The sequence below is a fragment of the Aspergillus melleus genome (assembly GCF_016097325.1).
Source record: "Aspergillus melleus strain CBS 546.65 chromosome Unknown contig3, whole genome shotgun sequence".
Classification (NCBI taxonomy): domain Eukaryota; kingdom Fungi; phylum Ascomycota; class Eurotiomycetes; order Eurotiales; family Aspergillaceae; genus Aspergillus; species Aspergillus melleus.
Genome location: NW_025763372.1, coordinates 2,443,647 through 2,469,666, shown reverse-complemented (window position 1 = coordinate 2,469,666; position 26,020 = coordinate 2,443,647). Strand labels below are relative to the sequence as shown.

Below are 26,020 nucleotides of genomic sequence, written 5' to 3'. Positions count from 1 at the left end.
GACTCTCACCGGGCGCCCTGTGCTTATATAACGAAAACCTCACCACAGCACCGCGCCTTCGTTCCCTCTTAGACTTCACTTCTTCCACCCCAAGACACCAGAGTTGTAATTAGAAAATACTTGGACCATATCCAGTCATTCTCCATCTTCATCATGGCCACCACAGGTACGTTGGCGACGCTGTCGGATTTTTTCCTTCTGCTTGGCGGGCTGTAACGGGTGGCGGGTTTTTCCTGCGGCCTCAACAGTCTTTCTTTTCCCCATCCCCAGCGCTTTTTCTGTTCTCCGATCCCTTTCATCCTGGCCATCCTCAACTCCTGGACTTTTCGTGAGCATATTGAGCATCGTCACTTGCCTCAAACTGCGAACGGATCCGATTCAGTGCCCTCCTGTTTTTCTCCTTCTCCTTGTCATTCTGGCTTTCGTCCCCTCTCATCACCCTCGGCGAAGTTTGAGTCATAAAATTCCCTCTCCCTTCGCACCCACCCCCGCGCAAAAATGAATGTCGCAAGGCTTTTCCCGCGGCCTCAGTCACTTTCCCGGTCCTTCACGGCGGCATGGGAGTTGCAAGGCCGCCGAGGAATCAGCCCTTCCCCCTCCTTTCCTGTCGCACAGGGTGTGGCCGGCACATTCCGATCCTGTTCCACCTCTGCGCCGTCATCGTCAGACCATCTTGCCCGGTCGCATAATGGTGCTAATGTCCCCTCAGATCGTTTCATCTCGGCTTTGGACCACAACAAGCAGTGGGCGGCCAAGACCGCTCAGGAATTTCCCGACCTCTTTCCCACGCTCGCAGTCGGCCAGCATCCTGAAATTCTGTGGATTGGTTGTTCCGATTCCCGATGCCCCGAGACAACCCTGCTCGGCCTGAAGCCCGGTGATGTCTTCGTCCACCGGAACATTGCCAATGTCCTGCACGCTGGCGACCTGTCGTCCTCGGCGGTGATCGAGTATGCGGTGCGTCATCTGCGAGTCAAGCACGTCGTCCTCTGCGGTCACACGGGATGTGGAGGTGTCGCTGCTGCCATGGGTAACAAACAGCTGGGCATACTCGACCCTTGGCTCCTCCCTCTGCGACAGATTCGTCAGCAGAACCTGTCCACTCTGCAGTCCCTGACCCCTGACCAAGCCATGCTCAAGTTGGTGGAACTGAATGTGGAGGAGGGTGTGAAGCTGTTGAAGCAAAAGAGCGTTGTTCTGGACGCGATTCACGAGCGTGGTCTGCAGGTCCACGGTCTGATCTTCGACGTTGCCTCAGGTGTCCTTCGTCAGCTGGACACCAACGACACGGAGGAAGCCATCAAAGCACGACTAGTCTCGTTCAAGACGGAGTAATCTTTCACGGTCGGCATCGACTGCGATCGGTCATATCGTTTATTCTTCTTCTGGGGTTGGAAGGATGGTTGAGTCATCTGTTCATTTTTTTTTTTTTTCAGCGAATTCGCGAAGGTGTCACGTCGGTTGAAATTTTTCCCCCTGTGAGCGACAGATTGAAGTATCTGGACGATTCATCACTGTCGTTAGTATATAATCATTTTTTGTCAGTTTTCATTTCTCATTTTGCATGAGTACAGCGAAGATCTCGAATAGAGAATGTGTGAATCATCGATAGAAAAGAAACCGATCCCCCTCCAGTAAATTGGAAACGGTCGCAAGGGAGAGAAAGCAAAGAGGAAGAAAAAAAAGGGAATGAAAAAAAAATGACGAAAGAAATGGAAGTGGAAGGCGAGCCAGCCTTATTATGTTGCCCCCTTCTAGTCTCGTTTCACGCTGCCTGCGATGGCCAACAGATCCTCTTCTCTCCGCGTCCCGGCTGCCTAATCGGGAACCCGAGGAACCTTGAGCGGATCCCTGCCTGCCTCTTTGGGTATGGTCCCGGCCGAAGCGGTTTTTCGTCGGTGCTGCCTGATCCGTGAGGCTGCTGTTTCTAGTTTCTGCCTCCAGCGCACTTGTACAGAGTTCCATTGTCCTAATGCTCGCATTTTTACTTCCACGGCCTCCGAACTTCATAGATCTGTTTGATTCCATCGATCAGAAAGAATGCATTTATATCATTACCTGCTATCCACCGCAAAGGGCAACCTTATAGGAATAAACATGGCTTTAATCAAGAAGTCTTCTACGAAGACAATGCTCGCCGGGTTCCGAGTTACCTAGGTATCCTTTGCGGCTTACTGTAGAAACCAATCAACATAGAGACTATGCAAGAAAAGAATGCTCATTTCAACCGAGCCGAGACTACCGGGTAGGCAGGCAAGCAACAACAAGTACGGAGTACAGCAACGATATAAAGTGTCGGGGTAGACTGATGGCTAGACAGGAAAGAGCCGGAATCCAACCGCAGCATGTATGTGTCTGTCTACTCACGATAAATATACAGACAGTTAGTTAGTCAGTCGCCCGCACTTTGACGATGTTCCACAAACTTTAAAAACAAAAAAGAGAGAAGACAAAAAAAGAAAGATGGATCGACAGCTGCAGGATTCGAACCTGCGCACTCGAAAGTACGCGCTGACTATGTATACTGATGTATAGGAATACTGTGATACTGTTAGTGTGGGGTTCGGATGGAGAATATTTATAAGGAAAACGTACGCAGGCGCGCGCCTTAACCACTCGGCCAAACTGTCCGCTGTTGATATGTGGCAAACACTATAGGTATATAAGGAACCAAAACACAAATCCTTTTCTTAAGTAGTAGGTAATTAATTCTACTTCTTAGATTGGACGAGAGAATGGTCAGTAGATCTGTTGACAGAGATACCATTATTAAAAGGAGAAGCAGAAGAAGAGTTTCTAGATTTACATGGCACTATACCTATATAATGAGTTAAGTAGGGGGGTTCTCCAAAGATTCTACGTTTTTGCCTCATGGGGAGTGGTAGAATATATACTGACTGAAAACATTGGCGACCGCCTGGGAGTCATGACCCTCCAGAACATCGCCGCCCGCAACGACTGACACCACTTCATCAGCATGCAAATCTAGTTAGTTACCACAACCTGCTCACGAGCAAGAAACGCGAAATGATCGCCCTACCATGAAGACGCCGGAGCGGGCCTGATCCTGATGCCCTGGTCGCCGATGGCGCGCGGCGTGTTGGCTCGGCCGTGGAACTCCCGGTCGACCGGTCATGCGGGAGTCGACGGACGGAGCGCTGAAGAGGCTCGTCGTCCGAAGCCGCGAGGCCGAGGCCGACCACCTAGGTGATCGTCAACCGCGTCGATCAGGCTGACAGGAAGCTGGGCATCAACATCAATTTAGTCCAGGGGGCCATTGCCTGGTCTTTTGAGTCATACGGGAATCCGATTGTGGGGTTGAGCAGCAAGGAGCGGGTTAACGAGGGCTGTGGCCAGTATTCAGGTGAAGTTGACGGATAAGGAGATGAGGTATATTCCGAAGTCGTTGGATGCGCTGGGTAGACAGACTACGAGGTAGTAGTGTACTTAAGTTTTTCGTTGAAAATACGGAATATTGGTTAGGTTTGGTTATATTTGCTGCTGCAGTTGTCGCACGATAGCTTCCATTGTGTACATGGTGGTGTGTCAAAGGTGATCACAGGAATAAGGGAAAGAAACGCCATTCTTGAGTCTTGGGTAATCGTATCGCTAAAAATGGGGAGAGGTAGATGAGAGAGATAGATGAAGTATATAACGAGAGCTGACAGACACGCTGTGCATCGGTTTTGTTCAGATTCATATGCCACATACACCAGTGTCCGGCATTCCAATCCCAAGAAAAATTGTGCAAAGAAATAAGAAAATTTCAATAGTCTTGTGGGGTTTCCACAGGAACTCCTCACCTCTACAAGAGGGAGCCACGAATTGAACATGCATAGGTATGTACATCAGCGGAGATTTCGGTAATTTCCAAAGGGAGAAGCACCGGGCTTCTTCGTTAGTGAGCGCCGCTCTTCCTTGTAAGAAAGTCAAATATATTGCTGAACCGGTGCCGGCGTTTCCCTTTAGTGGGCGCCGGCTCTGCATTTCGATTCAGCGATTTGGCCGCCTTTTCGTTGGACGCGTCGAGTTTCCGCGTGCCATTTTGTATGCCGGGCTTCCTGCTAGGGGCCACAAAGTCCCTCTCATTTTCGAAGTCCGGTCTCTTGGGGTGAGACCGGGTCGTGCGACTCCCCGGCTCTTCCTGGAGGGCATTGACTTCGCTCACCCCAATGGGTGCTGCTTCGCGAGGGTTCGAGAGTAGACTATGCCGGCTCGGCCGGAGTGTGGCACTGGAGGCGCGTCTGTTTGAGCGCTCAATGAAGGCGGCACCGGTGGAGTTGGAGCGCTTGGATAAGCTTCCGTACGCAAAGGTTCGATCGGAGGGGGTGGTGCTTCGAGAAGGTAAAGCATGCGAGCCGGACATGCGATGCTTGGGGCTACTGTAGGGGCCGTCCGGGAAGACTTCTTTGTTAGAGGGAAGTGGGTTGTTCTCGGCCTTGGTGGCTGTCGGAGAAGTTTGACGGGATGAGCACAGGCTTTTAGGGTTGAGAGCCAAGGCGGTATCCTTGTAGTTAAAGTTATGCGACCAACCCTCTCTGAATGCCACCCAAATACTAGTGATGATGATCAACGTTCGCAGGTTATCGTCGGTTACAATCACCCTTCGATCCAACGGTCGATCTAAAGGAGTGTCCAACTCGGAAGAATCGCTGATAACCGACATGCCAGACGTTGGCGACGCAAATCCCGAGGTGGGCATCGAATACTCGTCGAAGACTTCGAGATGGTTCCGGGTCATGGTCGCGATGACCGGGTGCCGACGGGTGGTAGGATCGATCACACTGAATGTGAAGCGTCGTGATTCCTCCTGGAGCGACGAGCCCGGAGGAGCCGAAACGCGCCTGTTTTTCCCTCCACGAAGCACCCATCGCAGGATCTGCACGCCGCGATCCGTTTCGGCGACGAATTCGTATGATCCGTTGGTAAGAGGGGTCGCTTCCCACACCGGTCCGTGGTTGAGGCAGATCTCTGCTTTGCCCTTCGCCAGCGCATCTTCCCGGAGGAGCTGGCATATCGTTGCGACCACCTCCCGATGTTCCCCGTTCTCGTCGTCCGAGCTCAGATACTTGTCTGCGATGTCTCCGCCCGTCCGTTCGTACAAGTCGCTCGTGACAACGATCAGGTCATTCGGGCCCAGCCCTTTCTTGCCTCGAAAGATCGTAGGGAATTTGCGCGCTAGTCGGGGCAGGTATACGGTTGACGGCAACACGTCGAGGACCGGCAAGGGGCGCGGAGTCTGCGACAATCGCTGAAGCTGCAACACCAGCTTGGGTCGGAAGTTTAACCGCCTGTGGCGCGCATGGCTGGCCGGATGAGCCAGCTGGTAAGACGTCTTAGGTCGCGACGATTGTTTCCTAACCGACTGTGCACGGGCGATCTGCGGTCGAACGAGGGCGGGTCCGACAGTCGAATGCTCTCCGTCGCTTGACCCCGGTTCTTCCGCATCTCGGGACATGGCACCGCGCGAGCCTTTGCGAGACAGCTCGGCTTGCGCGGCCTTGTGCCAGCCGTTCCGGTTATTGGCGAGTCCCAAGGAAGGTAATGCAAAGGAGATATTCGAAGGGGAGGAATGGCGCGCAGGTCGAGACTCAGATTGGTGGGCGACAACGTCGTTTTCGTGGGCTGCTGCCGCATCCGCCGTCAATCCCAGGTTAAAGAGCATTATTTGACAGGAAGCGGGAGGCTCCAAGGGCCCAGCAAGACCAACATCGACAGCGATGGGAACAACACTGCTGAATTCGATCGGATGGCTCGGGTAGCTTGTAACGTGGCGCTCGCTCGCAGATCACTAGTTCCGCAGTCTATATCAAAGGAAAATACCTAACCGTCGACGGTGTGGAGGGAGGAGGATGCAGGAGGCAGAGCCAAACAGCAAGGAAAGGGGAAACTTTGGAGCTGGAAGGGAAAGAATATCAAGGGGGAACAGAAGCTTGGAAGCTTGGCGTGACCTGCACAGCCAAAGACCAGAGTAGACGAGGGATGAAAATTAAAAAAAAAAAAAAAAAAAGGAAAGAGAGGGAAGAGTGGACAAGCAGAGGTATAGGAAAGAAGGCAGAGAAGTCTAGGCGAGCGTCAATTGGTAGGGGGCAAAATGGCCAAGGCTACACGACGGCAATGATATCGTAAGAACGTACTCCGTAATATGCAACGAAAGGCGGGAGAAGACGTAAGGGAGAGAAGGAAGGAGAGGGAAGGAAAATCAAATAAGGAATGAAAAAGCAAGCAATGGGGGTAAATTGTAGCCTTAAGAATGGAGTTGAGTTGGAGGTGGTCTTGTCAGATGGTAATGGCGGTCAAGTAAGTACTTCAGTCTTCGAGTCAAAAGGGTTGGAGAATACGAGAGCGAAACGAGACGAGATTATATTGGAGATTAAGAGGGAAAGAAAAGGTTTAAGTTAGAGGGGTAAAAAAAAAAGAAAAAAGGGAATCCACTTTTTTACCAAGAAGAGCAGTGAGTAATAATTATTAGTATTTTGATTTGTCTGTACTCCGTAGGGATGGCAGTATGAGTATGCACTATGCACCAGGCAGGTCAATATGGATCTGTAACTAGAAAGTAAGTGTGAATAATCATTTCGGGACGATTCCAAAGCTACGAAAGGCGATCCATGGATGCATCCAAGTAGTCTAGCGGGCGATCCTCGGAGCCCAGAAATCATCACGACCGACCTGTAGCCTGTTGGTAAGTAACTGATCGGTTCGGATCGTTTTGCTTTCCGCCCCGCGCGGCCTCGGTATTTTCCTGTAGTACCTATACTCATAGTTGACAACTGACACCTGACGATTGACACATTGACCTGAAACTCCCTACGAAAAAGCCTATCTCCGTCGTCTTCGGAGGTTAGCCTTGCAGTCCGTCCGCCCTCCGAAATCCATCCGAGCCGCTTTCTCGAGAATCCTGAGGGATGCCTCATTATTTACTGCCTCTCCAGTCTCCGTATGCCAACAGCACGGAATACGAGCCCGTACGGTCGGAGGTCCTGACCTCCGAGTCGCCGGTAAATCCAGTGTTCCACGGGCGCCACTCTTGGCTTCTCCCCCCGTACCTTGCCGGTGTCCTTCACCAAGACTCGGTACTCCAGGCAGCCATAAATTGAGATTTTCTTTAAAAAGGCCTTGGTTGGTGCCATGATGCCGATCGAGGTCATAAGGTTCTCCGAGTTGTTCCTGTCTTGTCTCCTCTTGTCACCTACCGTCATCCCGGCGTCGTAGGTAAGGGCTTCGTTGCCACCCGCGGGGTGAAGCTCTCTCGGACTGTTTGACTAATCGGCCTTACGGTCTTGGCATTGATGGTATGTATTATTGAGGTAATGCCAGCCTTACGGGCATCCCGTAAAGAACAGAAAAAATCGATGGACGGAGTGGGGTCCGGCGGAGTTCAGCTGAAAATTTGCATGACAGCAAGGTTTTCGCCCTTTCGTGGAGCCGGTGTCTGCGGTGAGAGAAAGATTCAGGAATAATCAATTGCATACAGGAAAGCGACCGGAGGAGGAACTCGGAAGGGAAAGAATTGAATGCATTGTGATCAGTAAACTCGGTGGCTTGAACCGGCCGATCGTCTTTTTTACTAGCCTGGCTACCTCAATCAGTAAGAACAGGATACAGGATACTTGCCATGACATGATGACACCGACATAGGCCATGGCCCATAACAAGGCTGGACCCTGAGGGGTTAAAATCAACTGCCCACTCGTGACCCTTAGCCTTTTTGCCCGTTCACTTTTCATTCGGGTCTTGTCCACTTCAAGGATGGCGATGTCCGTTTTCACCTTGTTTGGGACTCAAGTGGGCACGAACGAGAAAATCGGAGTTTTAAGGATTGAAGTTTACTAGTACCGTGTATTTATTAGGTATTTAGGATAGTTTTGTTCCTATGACGCTCATAGTAGTCAATTGTCCTAGTAGCCGATGTTGGCATACGTCATGATGTCGGAGCCTAACAATTCAACGAGGCACACAGCGATGCTTTCTTTGTGTCTACTGTGTACTGTGTAGCGTATCTTGAATAGCCTTCATCTCTCATAATCTCATGCATGTCCTAAATCCTTACGGAGTATACGGAATACTCGGAGATGACTCCATCACGGGGCCATCCCTGGAAAGAGGCAACCTCCCGTAGGGCTGGATCAGCGCTGATCCAAGGGTACTTGCGGGATGACTAACGACTTCCGCTGGTTATGCATTTGGGGATTTATGCAGTTATGCCTTCATAAGTTCATACCTGCTGCGGCCCCGAGACTTCAGAAATGTACTCAGCACGGTTTGGAAAAGGCCTCATGTGGAGCTTCTGCATGTGACTCTTGAACTGTCCTACCGTGTGTAATGCGTACTAAAACTAATTTCGCATACTCCAGACTCCATTCAGATGAGTCCAATTTGCCATACTAGGATGACTCCCTGCAAATTTTCTTCATCGCAAGATTTTCACGGAACGCTAAGGATCGGCGTATGGGGAAATCGCACTAGCTTAATGCACTATGCATGCCCAACTGCTGAATAAGAGGAACTTATGCTGCCGAAACCTCCGACTCTTCAGCCGCGACCTCCTGTCGTTCTCTGGGTCCCAATTGCCTCGGCCCATCCATCGCATGACCTTATTTTGATTATTTTCTTTTTCGTTTTTCTATCATCCCATTCCATTTTCGGAACCACTTTATACGGGGCTTTGTCGACGAATCACCAGTATGAGTCAAGGTGGTTTCATTGCCTGATAAGTGATAATCATAGGCAACAACCATAATCGGGGCTGAATTGCTCTCGGAGGTGTATCGCATGGACGATCTAGACACCATGGCTTCGAAATCGGTCTCGGCTCGCCCGGGCCTACTGAATCCTAGTCGTCCCGTCAGAAGCTTGTCGGTGGTCTTTTGGCTCTGGAAGACAATCGTTTTCTTGGTCGTTGTTGGATGCCCTGGGCCAGGTTATGATACGTCCACGAGCCTTCTTCCCCAGCAGGGTGTCGGTTCGTTGAGTCTGTCGGCACCCCTGAAATTTGTCAGGTGGGATTCAATATATTTTGTGCATATTGCAGAAAGTGGTTATGTGTTCGAACAAGAGTGGGCATTTAGTTATGGGTTTGGCAAAACCATCGCTTTCCTCAGTTCCGGTGTGTTTATCTGTTCCCCGAGTAACCATATATGTAGATACTGATGGGTGTTCTTTTGGTAGTCTTGAGTCCTTGGGACAATGTCTTGGATGGATCCGCCAAAATCGCAATCGCAGGGGTTGCGCTTTCGCATCTTGCCCATTATCTTTCGGTGCTAGCCTTGTATAGACTCTCGATTAATGTCTTTGGCCAAGAGACGACCACGCAACGACTCGTTTGCTTTCTTTCTGCCGCGTTGCACATCATTTCTCCTGCGGGGGCTTTTCTCTCGGCCCCGTACGGAGAACCGGTTTTTTCGTTCTTCAATATCACCGGACTTTATATCTACTCTTCGTCCGTCTTGGATAACGAGGTTGGTAAGTCGGTGCTCAGAAACGCAAAGCTGCTATTGGCGGCATTAGTCTTCTCGGCTGCCACAGTAGTTCGCAGCAACGGCTTTCTCAGTGGTTTCTTGTTTGCCTACGATGCTCTTGTTCAACTCCAAAGACTTTTGTCTCGAGGTGTATCGGTCGATGCTTTTGTTCATCTAGGCGTTGTCGTCATCAGCGGCTGCATCTTAGCCCTGGGCTTTGTCGTTCCCCAATTATTCGCCTATGCGCAATATTGTATGACGGAAGATGTCTCGAGGCCGTGGTGCCGGCGTTTGATTCCTAGCATATATGGCTGGGTCCAAGACAACTACTGGTTCGTACCTTAGTAAGTCCCATTTTGCGTCTCGGCAATTGCTTACCTGAAAATCAGGAATGTGGGCTTCCTTCGATACTGGACTGTCTCGAATATCCCCTTATTCCTACTTGCTCTCCCCATGCTCGCCATCCTCATTCGATCATCTACGTGGGGGTTGAAGGCATTCCTGGCGTCAAGCCCTCACGAAGCCTCCGACAGTGAACGAGTGTTATCGTCCAAGACGCAGGCTTCTCTGCTGATGCGACTCGCCGTCCCGCAAGCCCTGCTTTCGGGACTGGCAATTACTAACTACCATGTGCAAATCATCAACAGGGTTTCCTCTGGGTATCCTGTGTGGTATTGGTACCTTGCTCACCTAATTCTTGGCGATTCTGGGGTGAAGCATAGCCGAATTTTCACGCTCGCTGTGCCAGGAGCAGTCATTTATGCGCTCATACAAGCGGTTCTCTTCGGCTCTTTCCTCCCACCAGCTTAGGAAGTAGACATACAGTTGCTTTTCACATGTGTTCTGTGCGTTGTCTTCTTACTTTCTCATCCTTTTCCTACTCAATTTAAGGCCAAGCATATTATCCTACATATGGTATTCACAAGTCCGGGTTGTTATGTGCGAACTTGTATTTTTTTTCTCTTCTTCTTGATAAATCATTTTTTGGTTATCTCTTTAAATGTCAAAGATCGTTACATTAATGAATGGTGGAGCAATCGCGTTCATCGGGCGTGGTTCTGGGTCTGAGCCCGATTAGGCTGCGGCGTCATTGCGTGTGGAATTATGTCATCAGTGATCTGACAAAACCCAATGATACCTTCACCCGTCGGACTGCTACGCATGAGCTCCTCCCCGTCTGTCCTCAACCTCAGAGCTTTAAATCAGAATTCTGTAGCTCTCGTTCCATACAGCCCGCTGTACTCAACAAAAATCAATCTCTGGAAGGTTCCGTTTTGCTAGCCCTCCTTTCTCAGCTATTCTTTCTCTCTCAGCCACAGCTCCGATCGTCGCTTCCGGTCGCTTGTTAGCTCAACCCGACTAAGTCGCTCATGCGAACGGGACTGATAGCAGGCTACTTTTTCGCATCGACATCCATTACTGAGACTTAGCTACAAGCTTCATGTCCAGCGTATGTACTCTCTGTTCTTGGTTCTCTGTTCATCACTGCGTGGATTCGACGCTGAAGCTGATATCAGTCTGTTCCAGGACTCTCCCACATTCCCACATTCTCCACCGCAGTAATCGTCGGACGAACTGCACGACTATGGATAATTCAGGCCCAAAAGCGATCCTAACTCCCGAAAACTTTCACAATGTGCATGAGATCTCGAGGGCAACCTCTCCAGGGGGCGAGCCCGCAGGGACCAACGGCGATGGCGAACCAATAGCTCGTGTCCGGCCTCGGACGTACCCCTACTTCAAGTACCTACCGTATTCCCTCGAGAGCGACACCGAGAGAGACCGAACTCTACGAGAGATCTTGAACCAGCTGTATATCGCGGTGGAGGCAGGCGACTTCAGCCCAGGTGCTGTGCACTGGACGCGGGAGCTTCGAGGATGGCTGTCACTCAAGTTTGATCCAACGCGCAAGGAACGGATCAATCTTGTGAGACTTTATTACGAGCTTTGTCTTGCTCCGGGGATTGATCCCGGTGTCTCGGAGCGGTTTGCCAGCATGTTTATGCTTCTTACCAAGTGAGTTCGATCTGGGATGCTCCCCTCTGCCATCGCGCTGGAATACTAACATGACCGCAGGCGCAAGCATTACCTCAGACCGGTCAAGGACCTGATTCTAGATTGGAAACCCTTGTACAGAGAATTGAAGGCTTTCGTTCTACCCACGGAATCGGGTCTTGTGCACTCGACCAATTTGAAACGGAACGTCAAAACACTAACGAAGCTCTGTGCGTTCGTTCAACTCTATATCGACCCTTGCGAGCTGCCGGCAATGTTGGAGGAGTTCCTTCCCCACTACACAACATCATTCTCAGAAGGTGCATTTGTGGTCGTTGGTCTGATCAATCTGCTACTTCCTACGTCTCCCCCGCCGGAGTCCCGAGAAGACCTACTGCCCCAACACTTCATGCCAACATATTTCCACCTTTGGTCGTTGGTCAGCCGTTCCAAAACCTTTGACATAACTTTCATGGACTTCCTGTCTCGGTTAGCACGAGATTCGCTTCCTGCCGCTCATATATCATTTTCTGAGTATGGAATCTATACCAAGGAACAGTCGTCCCTCATCTTCACGGCCATTCTGCGGCTACTGGAGATCCCTGTAGGACAGTCAACATCGCCCTACAGTGCTCTCGTGGATATTTCTTCGGGGCTTGGTATCATGCTTGATCGAGACACTCGAAAGCATCCTGTGGCACATCATATTGCTCGCTGGATAGTCATGTCCCTTTCGCCGGCGTGTCTTGACGCTGAGGAGTCGATCCTGACCCAACTTGAAGGTTTAATTCAGGCCGTGGAGACATTTTTCCATCCTTCTAACTCTGGAAGTTGGACCAAGACTCTGTCCCAGTTGGTTTACTATCTTTCTGATTTCTTCATAATGCGCTGGAATCGCGAGCAAAGTGGGGAGATGGAGGTTCCACCAGAACGAAGACTGACGGAGCCGCTTAAACGTCGTTTTGTTCTGTGTCTACGTGAGGTGATATTCATGGGGATTTACGCTAAGAGTGGCACGGCGATGAGCTTTTCGTTGTCCACGCTGCAGAGCTTGGCATACCTGGAGCCACACCTCATTCTACCAGGTGCTCTGCAGAGAATCTACCCATCTCTTCAGGGTCTCGTCGAGGTCCACCGTACGACATCATCTCTCCGTGCTCTTCAAGTCCTGTCACGTATCATATCCAGGACTAGAGGATATCGTTGCCACATGACGACTTTACTAGGACTCGCTTTGCCAGGTGTCGATGCCAATGATCTGGAGAAATCCTTGCACGCGCTGTCATTCATACAATCCGCCTGCTATAACATCCCCATGGCCGACTTGACAAAGGGAAGAGAAGATATCAACTCCAATATGCTCGCCGTGCAATGGATCACGGGTGAAATGGAACGGATGGAAGAAGAAGGCGTCGAGGTTCAATTAAATTATGATAAGGACCTAGATGATGAGACCGAGGAACTGATTCTTCGTTCGTCAACCTGTGGCTTTGCTGACTTTATTGTCTCATTCCTGGGCCGTGTCTTTACGCTCTTGGAGAACCTTCCCGATGCAACCAGGGTCCGAAATGGATCTCCCGAGGAAAATATCGTGAACACGCTTCCTGCAACCTTCATGCCACTCCTGTCTTCTCTCTCCCCCGAGTATTATGACATTGCTCTCACGAAGGTTGTTGACTTCGTATCCAATCATGTGATCCACCAAGCTCGCGATGCAATGGCCTTCATCTGTAATTCGATGTGCAAAGTTAATCCCGAGAAGGCATTAAAACGCTTCATTCCGGTGTTAACGCAGGCAATTCGCACCGAGATCGATGACAACGGTGCGGGCTCGACTCGAACGACGGGCACAGATGTTCTTCCCCGCGATCGCGGCTTGGTATGGAACATCAGCATGCTGAGCATGTGTGTCGTCCACGTCGGAGACTCTGTGCTGGCTCACAGGAAAGAGCTCTTCGACATTGCCGTGTATATGCAGCAAAAGTGTCGGGGCATACCGACCGTGCACATTTCAAACTTCGTCCACCATCTACTCCTCAACCTCACGGGAACCTATACCGCCGATTACTCGCTTTATGAACCCGATGCAGTTGCTGGTGGCGTGCATCCTGGGCTTTGGAGCTATAGAGCTGACCCGCATAGTTTGACCGTAAAATGGCACATTCCCACGCGCGAAGAACTCGAATTTGCCGTGGCCCTCTTCCAAAATCAAGCAGAGACTGCGCTTACACGGCTGACTGCATTGATTCATGATACGTCCAGTGTGAAACGGGATGGCAGCGGGAAGGACTGGTCGGATGAAGTCATCAGGAATCTTGTTTTACTGCGGCTTATCCTTTCCGGTATCTCCGTGCTCTTTGATCCCAAAGCAGCCTCGAAGACCAAGGAAGGCGGAGTAAATGGTTCACCGGGCGATGTCGACATGGCAGACGCCCTGGCAAATTCTACCGAGACGGATGCCGAGAGTGAAGATTCGGCTCTCGATAGCTCTGACGAATCTACCGTCCGAGAGTCATTCGCATACCCTACCGGCTATCCACTGAAGGAAGATGACGCCATGTACACCACGATCCACGGCATACGAGAGAGGGCTGGCTGGATCCTTCACGGAGTGCATAGATTTTTGTCCGACAAACAGGAGGACGATGTTCCTTGCTTCAGTGCTCTGTACTCTGCATATCGGTCATGGTTTGTCGATGTCGGCATTGAGAGGTCCGCTCATGTCCTAGACAGAGTTACACGTCTTCTTGCCGCGGACATTCATCCTTACAAGATGAGCGGCGTCCGTAAGGATTATCCGCGTCCGTTGCTGGTTCGAAGAGCGAATGTGTATCACTTGCAACGACTTAGACACAATGCAGCACCGCGACCTCGGTCTCGGCTGGACGAGATCTTACTGTTGGATATTGCCGAATCATGTGTGTCTCTCTACACAGAAACCCGTCGCAACGCTCAAAGTGCAGGGGAGTCGGCCCTCAAAGCTGTCTGGGGTTCTCGGCTTCTCGTCATCCCACCACTGCTCCAAGCGCTACAAAAGGGCATCAAGGAAAACGACCACGCGAGGATTAAAGGCGCATTGTTCTCTTTGCTGTTAAGCAGCGTTGCAAGAACTGTCGGACGACACTGGAAGTACGCTCCCACTTTGATCAGGACCTTCATCGATGCAAGCGCGGTCGACAAGCCCTCCGTGCAGAAGATTTGCTCCAGTGCTGTGTTCCAGATAATGGACTACGGCCGCTCTATGGAAAGGATGGCTATCTTGAGTCAAGACCGTGTTGAAGCAATCGCTCCAAAGGAGGATGTTCAAGATCAAATCACACAAAAGCGCAAGGCCATCAACAATAAGCGGGCCCTCATTGAGAAGAAGAAGGCTGATCTGGCTGAAGAGCTCGTGAATCTAGCTAGGGTGTCTCATTGGAAGGTCGCCAGCCGAGCAGCCACTATAGTGGTCACAATGGGTCTCAGGTTCGACTACATTGCGAGCGAGAACCTCATAGACCTCGTGACGCAAGGATCCATCGATGACCATCCTGGCTTGCGTGGCATGTATTCCCAAGCGCTCATTGCGCTTTTCACCATGGTGGATGTGCGTGCAATCTGCAGCCATGATTACAAAAATTACATTCTGGGCAACCAACATTTCCCCTCAAAGATCAACGTGGCTACCAAGCGCTACGAGGAGGGTTGGACCCAGGAATACCTGTCTAGCTTTGCCAATCCAGAGGCAGAGTATTACGTCGATCATGATTTCCCTGGCTGGCTTGTGTGGGGAGACAGGATGCCTGCGTACAAGTCGAATGTCGCGCGCGATATTGAATACGACGAAACTGAATGGAAAGTGCGAACTCACATGGGCAACCTGTTCAACCGAGCATGGTTCACCAAGTTCTTCATGTACTTGAAACAAGAGCCACGCGACCCTTCTGCTGATAAGTTCCGGATGCCCTGTGCAATGATGCTGCTCTACGCTTTCGAATTGATGCTTCGGGATGGACTCACAGCTGCCACATTCCAAGATATCCAGGAAGAAGTGGCGGCCGTATTTGAAGACGGCAGTGACAAGCATCAACATAGAGCTACTGCTGAGATCCTAGGCGCCCTTATAAGCTCCGTTGCGGACTCCAGCGTAGAGAAGCGGACCTTGGTGTGGGAGTACGCGTTCCCAATCGTGCAAAAGGTCTTCACCGATGGGTTGACCCCCGAAAATTCTGGCTATTGGACTACATTCCTTCACATGATTCTCCAATGTCGCGATCCTCGAAGGGCTTGGCCGCTCGTCGATTGGCTTGCAAGCTTCAGACTGGATATGACCACGAATGCTGCCTTCAAGGAAAGCTCTAAGATCAATCTACTACACCAGGCCATCATAGATGCAGGGTGGCATTTCCAACTAGAGAAGCCGATTGTGGAGGACTTCCTTGCCCATCTTGATCACCCGTACAAGGGTGTTCGCGAGGCCATGGGCCAGACCATTGCCACGATCTATCGCACGAGATACCACGAGTCCTATGCAGATGTTCAGCGTCTCTTTGCAGCCCAGGAATCATCTTCTTCGGTGGGCACATACCCGTATTATCCTTCCGAGGAATTCACGACAATGATGAAAAATGTCTTTAACCGGATTGAGAAATGGCGTCATGAAAGAACTCCTGGCCAACATACACCATCGTCGTATACTTCAGGCAGCAAGACCGTCCTTTTGTGGCTTGACTCGACTCTTTCATCCCATGAATGCACGCAACTTGTACCCTTTTTCCCGAACGTATTCACGGGGCAACTTCTGCACATGATGGACGTCAAGGAAGATCCAGAACTTCAATCTCTCGCCTACCACGTTTTCCGGCATTTACCAAACATCCCATACCCTGCCGAGGAAAGCTCTGGGTTCATCAAATCACTCATCCACATTGGCCAGACTTCGCCCTCGTGGCATCAGCGTCTGCGAGTGATGATCAATATTCAGATTATCTACTTCCGTCGCCTATTCTTGCTCTCCGTCGCTGATCGTGATAAATTGTTCGAGTGTGTGGCGAACATGCTGGAAGACCCGCAACACGAGGTGAGAGCCGGGGCATCAGCCACTTTGTCCGGAATGATCCGCTGCTCGCCAGCCTTCCTGCGTGAAGAAATGATCAAACGCTTCCTGGATCGGTTCAGCAAGATTTTGATTAACAACCCCCTTCCCAAGAGACCGAAGAACTTCAGATCGGGAATCGCCTCGCCGGTCTCCTCCGGCCCGGGGACTCCGACTCCTGAACACACGCGGCTCATCATCACCCGTCATGGTGCGGTTCTGGGACTTGGCGCGCTCATTCAGGCATTCCCATACAATAGCCCTCCGCCACGATGGATGCCTGAAGCTTTGGCAACCCTGAGTGTTCGCGCTGCGAATGACCCGGGCATTGTAGGATCGAGTGTCAAATCTATCATCAGTGAATTCAAGAAAACCCGACAGGATACCTGGCATATCGATGCGAAAGTGAGTTGACATCTTCCATGCCTCTGAGAGTACACGAACTAACTGCTTGCGACTAGGCCTTTACGCCGGATCAACTGGAGGATCTTTCGGGTGTTCTTTGGAAGAGCTACTTTGCTTAATGATACTGATAGAGGGCGATTAGAGCACAACTAGCATGGGCGTTGTGCTGTTTGCTATGGGCAAAAATTACCTTTAATATCTTGCTTTCAATGGCACAAACACTGTGCATGCTTCGTGCCTGTGAGGTCTTGACATCTTTATGTCCTGCAGGGCCACGGGAATGTGCAAATTGGGTGGTTTGGTTAAAATAATGCGAGGATGTCTGCTACTAGTCATGATTTGGGAGGCAATGTTGATGTCCATACAGAGGTTTTCCTTAGTAGTGATTGTATTAATCAGTATCTTGGTTTTGGTTAGAGTGTTTACCTTAACTCTCTTGAGGACACTTCAAATCGTAGGACTTGTAAATAGGCAGTTCGACTACAAGAGTGCACTACTCCGTATGATGCAACGCAGCCAAATGCGGCAAGGTGGAATGGACCCTTACTAAGGGTGTGTAGGTCAGGTCACGTGCCGTTTCAGCAGCCACGCGGCTTCCGGGCAGTCCAAGCCGCATCACGACTCCCAGGGGTTCTCTCTTTCAGCAGACTGCTCTCACGCCAGCTCCTGGCTACTATATCACTACTCCGTTAGACTCGGATACTGCCGAGCTTCTTATAATTACCTTCTCGTCCCTCTGGTGGAAAGAACCTGCTCGAAGCAGCCTTCCTCCCGCCATGGCTCCAAGGGACACCTTCTTCCGCTCGTCGGATATGAGCTTGACCCAGCTCTATATCGCCAACGAAATCGGACGAGAGGTTGTCAGCGCCCTGGGAGAACTTGGTTCGGTCCAGTTCAGAGATGTAAGCTCGCATCAGACAGGTCCAATCATTATTCAGATGTCCCGGTGCTAACTTGTGCTCCGTCGTATCTAGCTCAATCCCGACACCAATGCCTTTCAGCGTACCTTTACTAAAGAAATCCGTCGGCTGGATAATGTGGAAAGACAACTGCGTATGTTCTGAAGCTCCGAGATGTCACAAATCGATTCGGATGTCGACTAAACATCCCTACTTTCTCGACAGGTTACTTCCATGCCCAGATGGATAAGGCGGCCATTCCGATGCGATCTTCGGCTGAGTTTTCGGACACGCTGGCCGCTCCCTTAGCCTCCGAGATCGATGAGCTCGCCGAGCGCAGCGAGAGCCTCGAACAGAGAATCTCGTCGCTGAACGACAGCTACGAAACACTGAAGAAGCGTGAGGTCGAGCTCACGGAATGGCGCTGGGTTTTGAGGGAGACCGGTGGCTTCTTTGACCGTGCTCACAGCCACACGGAGGAAATTCGCCAGTCTTTTGATAACGATGAGGCTCCCCTTCTGCGTGACGTTGAGCAGCAGCCCAGTCGGGGCGCGGCGAACGGTGATGCGCAAGGCCAGCAGTCGTTCCTTGAGATGAACATCGGCTTCGTTGCCGGTGTGATCCCTCGGGACCGGATTGGCGCTTTCGAACGGATCCTTTGGCGGACGCTGCGCGGTAACTTGTACATGAACCAGTCGGAGATCCCGGAGCCCATCGTCGACCCGACCAACAACGAAGAAACCCACAAGAATTGCTTCGTGATCTTCGCCCACGGAAAGAACATCATTGCCAAGATCAGGAAGATTTCTGAGTCCCTCGGCGCTTCTCTGTACAGCGTGGATGAGAACAGCGAGCTGAGGCGGGATCAGGTCCACGAGGTGAACACACGGCTAGGCGATGTGGGCAACGTTCTGCGCAACACGAAGAATACTCTGGATGCGGAACTCTCCCAGATTGCTCGCTCTCTCGCTGCTTGGATGATTATCGTGCGGAAAGAGAAGGCCGTCTATGACACCCTCAATCGGTTTTCTTACGACCAAGCGAGAAAGACTCTCATTGCGGAGGCGTGGTGTCCGACGAGCTCGTTGCCGCTTATCAAGTCCACCCTACAGGACGTCAATGACCGTGCTGGTCTGAGCGTGCCTACTATCGTCAACCAGATTCGGACCAACAAGACCCCGCCTACCTATGTCCGAACGAACAAGTTCACGGAAGCCTTCCAGACCATTGTCAACGCATACGGTATCCCCAAGTACACCGAGGCCAACCCCGGTTTGTACACGGTTGTGACTTTCCCCTTCATGTTCGCTGTCATGTTTGGTGACTTCGGTCACGGTACTCTGATGACTCTCTGTGCCAGCGCCATGATCTTCTGGGAGAGAAAGCTTCTGAAGGCCAAGTTGGATGAATTGACGTACATGGCTTTCTATGGTCGTTACATCATGCTGATGATGGGTCTTTTCTCCATGTACACCGGTATCATCTACAATGATATCTTCTCGAAGGCGTTTACCATCTTCTCCAGTCAGTGGCAGTGGCCAGACAACATCGAGAAGGGTCACAGCTATGAGGCCACCTTGAAGGACGACTACCGGTTCCCTATTGGTCTTGACTGGAATTGGCATGAAGCGGAAAACTCATTGCTCTTCACGAACAGCATGAAAATGAAAATGAGTATTATCCTGGGTTGGGCCCATGTAAGTAGATCGTGATGTTTGGGTTGGGACACGGAAACTAACAGTCCTATAGATGACCTACGCCCTTTGCCTGCAATACAACAACGCTCGGCATTTCAAGTCGAAGGTTGATGTTATTGGCAACTTCATCCCAAGCATGCTCTTCTTCCAGTCCATTTTCGGTTACCTCGTCCTCACCATTGTCTACAAATGGTTTGTGGATTGGGGAGCCCGGGGCCAGTCGCCTCCGGGTCTTCTGAACATGCTGATCTTCATGTTTCTCTCTCCCGGAAGCGTCGAGGAAGAACTGTACCCGCACCAGGCAACTGTCCAAGTTATCCTGCTACTTATTGCCTTGATCCAAGTGCCGATCATGCTTTTCTTCAAGCCGTTCTACCTCCGCTGGGAGCACAACAAGGCCCGTGGCCTTGGATACCGAGGCCTCGGTGAACCGTCTCGAGTCAGCGCACTCGACGATGGCGAGGCGGATGGCCACGCCTCCGGAGCCCGTGACAGCATGGCCAGCGATGGCGAGGGCGTTGCCATGATCGCCCAAGATCTCGGGGAGGAGGAACACGAAGAGTTCGACTTCTCGGAGATCATGATCCACCAGGTCATCCATACCATCGAGTTCTGCCTGAACTGTATCTCCCATACAGCCTCCTACCTACGTCTGTGGGCCCTTTCCCTGGCCCATCAACAGCTGTCCATCGTCTTGTGGAACATGACCCTCGGCGGCGCCTTCGAGCAGGAATCCAACGGCATGCGCGTCATCATGATCGTCATCACCTTCTACATGTGGTTCACCTTGACCATCGCCATTCTCTGTGTCATGGAAGGCACCAGTGCCATGCTTCACTCTCTTCGTCTGCACTGGGTCGAAGCCATGAGTAAGCATTTCATGGGTGACGGTATCCCGTTCGCGCCGTTCAGCTTCAAGACCCTTCTGGAGGAGGATCCCGTCGATTGATCTCGATGATGAGGCTTCGCTTTCGTTTCTTCTCATCTCTTTTCCTTTACCCATCTTTCTGGATCCCTTCTGTATTGTAACTTATCAGAAACAATCAACTGGATTTTTTAGACCTTGTATTGTTGTTCTGTCTTGGCTGGATGTCTACTGTAGAAAAATAGTGATATATGGCTGTCTATCCATATCACATCTGAGATACCCAGCAAGGATCTCTCCCAAATCCACAATCAATCTGCTGATATTGGTGCTTTAGATGCCCGCAGGGGACATGAACGATTAAGGTATATACAGAACGGAAAAGATCAGCGGTATTTGGGCGGACAGTTCTCCCACAGAGGCTTCAAAACATATTCACAGACGGAAATCCTAAAAACCGAATCCTGCCAGCTTGGTGTTGCCAGTTCGGTAGCGAATGTGCACTCGATCGATCGTTCAACCAAACCCTTGTAGAATAGCATGATATCATCGTCACTACTGTGCTGTAGCCGTCTAGTGGATGCGGATGAACCCAACTTTTTCCGAGGTGGGCAACGGATGAAAAATGCATTCAAAGCTTTGGCGACTGTTAAACCGGTCTTCAGTGACGCGCCTAAGGACAGCCGGTATTTAAATGTCGAATACTACTTTGGCACCCTCTTCAAGGATATTTTGCGCGAGCATACTCCCCAGGAAGAGCAGCCGGTGAACTTCACCATACAAGAGGTTCCGTGGAGTAGCTATTCTGAGGAGGCACCGAGAGATCTTGTGGAATTTATTGAGTATGCCACTTAATCTATAGCAGGCTCATCTCGGACAACTGAATTCCTTTCTTCCTTCCGTTGCTGTTATTACTCGGGTCGAGTCGATTAGTCGATGAGCTCGTCGACTTGTGGTATATCAGCATGAAGACAACATTTGGATGGGTGAGTTTGCCAGTGATGAAGTCACGGTGTCTGAGGAAAGGAGGTAGCATCCTCATATAAATGACAATCCCCTATCATGAATGTTTGAATGCCTGAGGTAATATGCCAAGCATCCGCGTTTGCTCCCCCCTCCATGTGCAATGTGCAACAACGCCCTGGAGGACCTCTTGTCTCTCTATAAGCATCTACTTGCTCATGAATTCTAAGAACAGCAGAAAGCATTGAGTTTGATCGTCCCCTGCATCAATTCATCCACGATGCTGACCATTGACTGTGCTGGTTGAGTGGTTGCGGAATATATTTTGCATCTGGGGCTTGGCTGCTAACATGAAGAGCACGCGGCTTATAAACAAACAGGAAAGAGGAACGGGTATGGTAAGGATTTATATCTATTTGAATTTGGATATTCAATTCTCATATGGACTTGATATAAATTTTAGATACATGAAGATCGTGAACTATTTGCCAGTAGAAACCGGGCGATATTCCGCACCCGCGGTGTTTTATGTACCGACAACATTAATAAATAATCCCTGTGAAAACACAACGACACAAGAACTCCCTACCGGACACCGACCGAGAACAATGCAACCGAGATCAAATGATTTGCATGATTTAGATCATTTATTTCTTGTGCTTGTTGTACGTGTCAATGACCCGCTGCACCTCGTCCCTAGAGCCGAGGAACACGCCGCTGCGGTCGTGGATGTGCTCGGGCTTGACTTCGAGGAGACGCTCGGCTCGGGAGTTGATGGCCAGACCACCGGCGTTCTCGAAGAGCATGGCCATGGGAGCGCACTCGTACAGGATACGCAGCTTACCCTTAGGGCTCTTCGAGTCGGCGGGGTAGGCGAAGAGACCACCGTACAGCAGGGTTCGGTAGGCATCAGCCACCATACTACCGATGTACCGTGCGCTGTAAGGCTTGTTGCCTTCGCCGGGGAACTTCATAGCGCGGAAGACCTCGTTGGTCCACTCCTCCCAGTACATGCTGTTACCCTCGTTCACGGAGTAGATGGCGCGCTTGGCAGGCATCTGCATGTTGGGGTGGGTGAGGATGAATTCACCGAGGGAGTTTTCCATTGTGAAACCGTTGACACCGCCGTTGCGCATGGTGATCACCAATTGGGCGGAGGCACCGTACATGGTGAAACCAGAGGCCACCATCTCGGTTCCGGGGGAAAGCACGTCCTTGGCGGTAACTTTCTTGCCGGGGCCCAACAGGGAGTCGGGGAGCTTGAAGATACCGAAAATGGTTCCAACCGAAACGCCAGCGTCCAGGTTGGAGGAACCGTCAATGGGGTCGCACACCACAGCATATCGGGCATTGGGGTGCTCGTCGAACAAGATCGCTTCATCCTCTTCTTCAGAGACAAGAATGCGGCACTTGCCGGAGCCCTTCATGGCGGAAATGAAGATATCATTTCCGATGACGTCGAGCTTCTTCTGGTCATCACCGGTGGTATTCGAGGACCCGGCCAATCCGGTCAGGTTGATCAAGGATGCACGACGGATGTAGTAGGCAATGGACTTAAAAGCGAATTGGAGAGCGTGGCACAGAAGTCTGTTTATTTCCCCGCCGTTAGTCCAGGTGAACTCCCCCGCCAAAGAGGAAGCGGGGCAGCGTGGACACTTACGTGAAGTCACCGGTGGCCTCGGGCACCTTAGCCTGCTCCTCAGTCAGGAATCTGGTGAGCGTGACGATGTCGGTGTTGATGTTTTCTTGTCCCACGGGGGGAGCACCGCCGTTGCCGTTAGACATGATGAGTAGATGTGGATAGTAAAGGTATGGAAAGGGAAGGAATAAGGGTCCAGAAGAGTCAATTGACAAGTACGGAAAGAGGAGAGAGGAGGGGAGTTTAAAGCAACGGCCGACCTCGGTTCAACGGAGAAAGCAGGAAGGAAGACGGAAGAAGGAAAGGGAGGTAGATTCTCGTAGACTAGGGTCTGCCTGCAGGAGACTGATAAATAATGATAAATGAATCAAATCAGGGACAAGATGATTTTCAAGAGCAGGGGGCCAGACATGAGCCCTTTAAGGATTTGCAGGACCCCCCTTATGCAAGGCAGTTTACATCATGTTCTAGCAGCGAGCCAGAAATGGGGTGGAAGTGGATCGACCAGCCAGCAAGATGAAGTGCGACAGAGAGCAGGTCGAGAGTTTGGCTCTTCCAACGTCAGAGCGACCAACCGGTTTGGGCTGACGCAATGTCACGGGGTTGGTCACGGTACGTAATCCCCGCACTCGCCCGGGAAGGAGGAAGGAAGAGATGCCCCTCCCTTCCCTTCTTCTCCCGACTGCTGCCGATCGAGGCTGACAATTCTTCCGGTCCGCTTTCCGTCAATCATCTTTCATCTTGTAGTCCTACACAGTCTATCTACAGAGTCCCGTATGTTCACTACATAAGGATGATACGTGTCGGGTGTCGGACACGGCCTGAACACCAGGAAAAAACACCGCAGCAGCACCCGTGCATATGATAGATACCATGCTGGAACACGGAACGAAAGGAACAAAGACAGACGGACAACTAGCTCTGCGGGTGGGTTTTCTGGCCGGTCACCAGACATGAGGAGTTTTGGATGCCCACCTCAAACTATCGTGAACTATTCGGGTCTCGCCCAGTCTGCTTCGGGACTCTTTCCCCCGTCGATCCCTCGGGCGGCCACGGGGTCAGCTGACCGTCACTTGGCAGCTTACATAAGCGACCTCGCGCCTTCTTTGCCACTAGCCGGGCTAGGCCTAGCGCTCTCGGTAAAATTAGCTCCGAAAAAGTGAGCTTGAAAAAGTTCGACGCGCGGGCTTTTCCTTCAGCTTTTCCTTCCTTTCACACACACTCGGCCAGGGCTTCGAGCCTGTCCCGACACGGTGATGATGGCCTCAAAAATGATTGAGAATCCACGTCTTGTTGTCTGCGTCGTAGTTCCACTGCAGAATTGCTCACTCTGATCTTCTTCCACTGACGATCTCGATCCTCAGCCATTGGATGATCTTGGTACGTACCGACCACCTTGGACTCGTCCCTTTCCTTTGCATGATGTTACCCACAACCATACAAACTAGAGTCTTTGACCTTTTTGGGCATGAAAACTCGATTGTTTTGCACGTCAGTCTGATATGCTTGGCAAGCATTGTTGCACTGTTGACTCGCTTCGATTGTGTGACCACGGTTTGCTGACTTTGAGTACAGAACTAATCAACCCAGCACAGCTTGCCTGCAGCGAACAGGAACCCATGAAAGGTACGTTTTATCTGTCATGTTCTTTTTCATTCACCCTAGCATGATGCTTTCTTTAATATATACGCTGGAAATTACCGACTGAGACCTTCGGGTCCTTGGCGATATCTCAATGGCTATTTCTGATCTGCTTGTCCTCTATGCTTTTTTGTCGTGAAAACCTCTTGGTGTTCCAAATGCTGACAGAAAGAAGATTGCTTTTCCAGTTCATTCATGCCTTTCCCTCTGTATACCCGGCTTGTTCTCTAAATGGTAAGGAGTTCGACACCATCTTTCTTCCCAAAGACACTTTCGAAGATGAAGCGGCACTGGGCTCCGACGGCGTTTAGACAAAACGACCGGTCATGACGGAGATGCCATTTTTGCGGCAGGCCTAGAAAACCTCGCCCACTGAGATACTAGCTGCAGCCAAACATTTCATTCATCTTGGGCTTGATTTGAGGCTAATGTCAGAAAAGAATCAGTAGTTCATTAGACAGCTATGGCAGAGTTTGTTCTAGCAATCCTCAAAAGGTACATTTGAACCTGTGATTCCGAACTTCCCACTAGCATTATGATGATTACCTAGATGACGAGTCTTATTCGAGTTATCGATGCTGACACCATCTTTTTTTTTACCATTCATGCAAATCTGACTCGCATTTTGAGCAAAATCGCATTGTTGAGAATTTAAGGAATTTTGCTAACATGACGAAGCGTTGCTAGGACTTGGTTAGAGACAACCCCATCGACTGTCTCGGTCGGAGATTCCTGTATGTAGGCTCTCCGCTCTCGTTCCTTCTGCCCATCGACCACACCATGATGATTTGACATCACACTACAAAGACAAGCATATGTCCAAGTCGGCTCTGCCGATTAAGACGAGAACTGTCATGACTGATCAATCATACATGCCCGTTCACTTGTTGAATCTGGAATAAGTGCTCGATGCTGATTGATTTGTACAGTAGCTGGGATGCTCCCACTCATGTAGAGCAGAGGGCCCTGTCTTTAGGCAGGGTCCTTTGACCTTTCACTAATGTGAGTTCTTGATTCTTCTTTTTTGTGTTTTGTTCGTTCTGCCATGTCATTCAATGATGATTTACTTTTATTTAATCACGACGGTCAACATAAATATATACCTTGATGACCACTGCCTGTGACAGGGCACTTATCTGAAATGGCAGTTCGACTTGTTTGTTTTTGTCTTTACAAACGATATGACAATCATCGGAGCCGTGCTAATATGACTCCAGTGATACAGGAAATGGATGTTGAGACAGATGGTGGTAGATCGTTCAACGATGACCGCCGGGTGACACCACCCTCTGACGGCAGGACGATCTAGAAAATATGCAGTTACTAGTGCGAGCTTATAAGAATGAAATCCAAAGACCTCAAAATAGCAACACGATTGATC

At 50.6% G+C, this 26,020-nt stretch overlaps 7 protein-coding genes across 9 annotated transcripts; 5 read left to right on the top strand and 2 right to left on the bottom strand.

Moving 5' to 3' along the window:
* Positions 1 to 498: 498 nt before the first annotated feature.
* On the top strand, positions 499 to 1,335 carry LDX57_005912 (carbonic anhydrase; the record flags this gene model as incomplete). Its single annotated transcript, XM_046087600.1, has 1 exon — positions 499 to 1,335. One exon carries the CDS (start codon positions 499 to 501, stop codon positions 1,333 to 1,335), a length of 837 nt encoding a protein of 278 aa, XP_045943567.1.
* Positions 1,336 to 2,773: 1,438 nt separating this feature from the next.
* Positions 2,774 to 6,362, bottom strand: LDX57_005911 (uncharacterized protein). Its single transcript, XM_046087599.1, has one exon. The coding sequence runs from the start codon at positions 5,663 to 5,665 to the stop codon at positions 3,899 to 3,901; it is 1,767 nt and encodes a 588-aa protein (XP_045943566.1). The 5' UTR covers positions 5,666 to 6,362; the 3' UTR covers positions 2,774 to 3,898.
* Positions 6,363 to 8,571: 2,209 nt separating this feature from the next.
* GPI18 lies at positions 8,572 to 10,461 on the top strand. 3 transcript variants are annotated; one of them, XM_046087596.1, is made up of 3 exons: positions 8,572 to 9,109; positions 9,172 to 9,793; positions 9,851 to 10,461. In XM_046087596.1, the coding sequence occupies exons 1-3, from the start codon at positions 8,776 to 8,778 to the stop codon at positions 10,269 to 10,271; spliced, it is 1,377 nt and encodes a 458-aa protein (XP_045943563.1). In that variant the 5' UTR covers positions 8,572 to 8,775; the 3' UTR covers positions 10,272 to 10,461. The 3 variants fall into 3 exon arrangements, with proteins under 3 accessions (XP_045943563.1, XP_045943565.1, XP_045943564.1); XM_046087598.1 differs by having other exon boundaries at positions 9,172 to 10,461; XM_046087597.1 differs by having other exon boundaries at positions 8,572 to 9,793.
* Positions 10,462 to 10,474: 13 nt separating this feature from the next.
* Positions 10,475 to 17,360, top strand: BLM3 (proteasome activator BLM10). The gene is made up of 3 exons (XM_046087595.1): positions 10,475 to 10,911; positions 10,989 to 11,477; positions 11,538 to 17,360. Exons 2-3 carry the CDS (start codon positions 11,047 to 11,049, stop codon positions 16,942 to 16,944), a joined length of 5,838 nt encoding a protein of 1,945 aa, XP_045943562.1. The 5' UTR covers positions 10,475 to 10,911; positions 10,989 to 11,046; the 3' UTR covers positions 16,945 to 17,360.
* VPH1 (H(+)-transporting V0 sector ATPase subunit a) lies at positions 17,361 to 20,598 on the top strand. The gene is made up of 4 exons (XM_046087594.1): positions 17,361 to 17,837; positions 17,910 to 17,988; positions 18,060 to 19,531; positions 19,584 to 20,598. Exons 1-4 carry the CDS (start codon positions 17,712 to 17,714, stop codon positions 20,478 to 20,480), a joined length of 2,574 nt encoding a protein of 857 aa, XP_045943561.1. The 5' UTR covers positions 17,361 to 17,711; the 3' UTR covers positions 20,481 to 20,598.
* A 416-nt stretch (positions 20,599 to 21,014) lies between these two features.
* LDX57_005907 (uncharacterized protein) lies at positions 21,015 to 21,251 on the top strand (the record flags this gene model as incomplete). Its single annotated transcript, XM_046087593.1, has 1 exon — positions 21,015 to 21,251. The coding sequence occupies one exon, from the start codon at positions 21,015 to 21,017 to the stop codon at positions 21,249 to 21,251; it is 237 nt and encodes a 78-aa protein (XP_045943560.1).
* Positions 21,252 to 22,006: 755 nt separating this feature from the next.
* On the bottom strand, positions 22,007 to 23,144 carry fbp1 (fructose 1,6-bisphosphate 1-phosphatase; the record flags this gene model as incomplete). Its single annotated transcript, XM_046087592.1, has 2 exons — positions 22,007 to 22,946; positions 23,020 to 23,144. The coding sequence occupies 2 exons, from the start codon at positions 23,142 to 23,144 to the stop codon at positions 22,007 to 22,009; spliced, it is 1,065 nt and encodes a 354-aa protein (XP_045943559.1).
* Positions 23,145 to 26,020: the final 2,876 nt, after the last annotated feature.

What these genes read in the sequence shown, in the direction of transcription:
- LDX57_005911 (XM_046087599.1), bottom strand. Translation starts at nt 5,665, where the DNA reads ATGCTCTTTAACCTGGGATTGACGGCGGATGCGGCAGCAGCCCACGAA.
- BLM3 (XM_046087595.1), top strand. Translation starts at nt 11,047, where the DNA reads ATGGATAATTCAGGCCCAAAAGCGATCCTAACTCCCGAAAACTTTCAC. An exon ending in ATGTTTATGCTTCTTACCAA is followed by an intron (nt 11,478 to 11,537) that starts GTGAGTTCGATC and finishes ACATGACCGCAG; the next exon opens with GCGCAAGCATTACCTCAGAC.
- VPH1 (XM_046087594.1), top strand. Translation starts at nt 17,712, where the DNA reads ATGGCTCCAAGGGACACCTTCTTCCGCTCGTCGGATATGAGCTTGACC. An exon ending in TAATGTGGAAAGACAACTGC is followed by an intron (nt 17,989 to 18,059) that starts GTATGTTCTGAA and finishes CTTTCTCGACAG; the next exon opens with GTTACTTCCATGCCCAGATG. An exon ending in TTATCCTGGGTTGGGCCCAT is followed by an intron (nt 19,532 to 19,583) that starts GTAAGTAGATCG and finishes ACAGTCCTATAG; the next exon opens with ATGACCTACGCCCTTTGCCT.
- GPI18 (XM_046087596.1), top strand. Translation starts at nt 8,776, where the DNA reads ATGGACGATCTAGACACCATGGCTTCGAAATCGGTCTCGGCTCGCCCG. An exon ending in CATCGCTTTCCTCAGTTCCG is followed by an intron (nt 9,110 to 9,171) that starts GTGTGTTTATCT and finishes TTCTTTTGGTAG; the next exon opens with TCTTGAGTCCTTGGGACAAT. An exon ending in TGGGTCCAAGACAACTACTG is followed by an intron (nt 9,794 to 9,850) that starts GTTCGTACCTTA and finishes CCTGAAAATCAG; the next exon opens with GAATGTGGGCTTCCTTCGAT.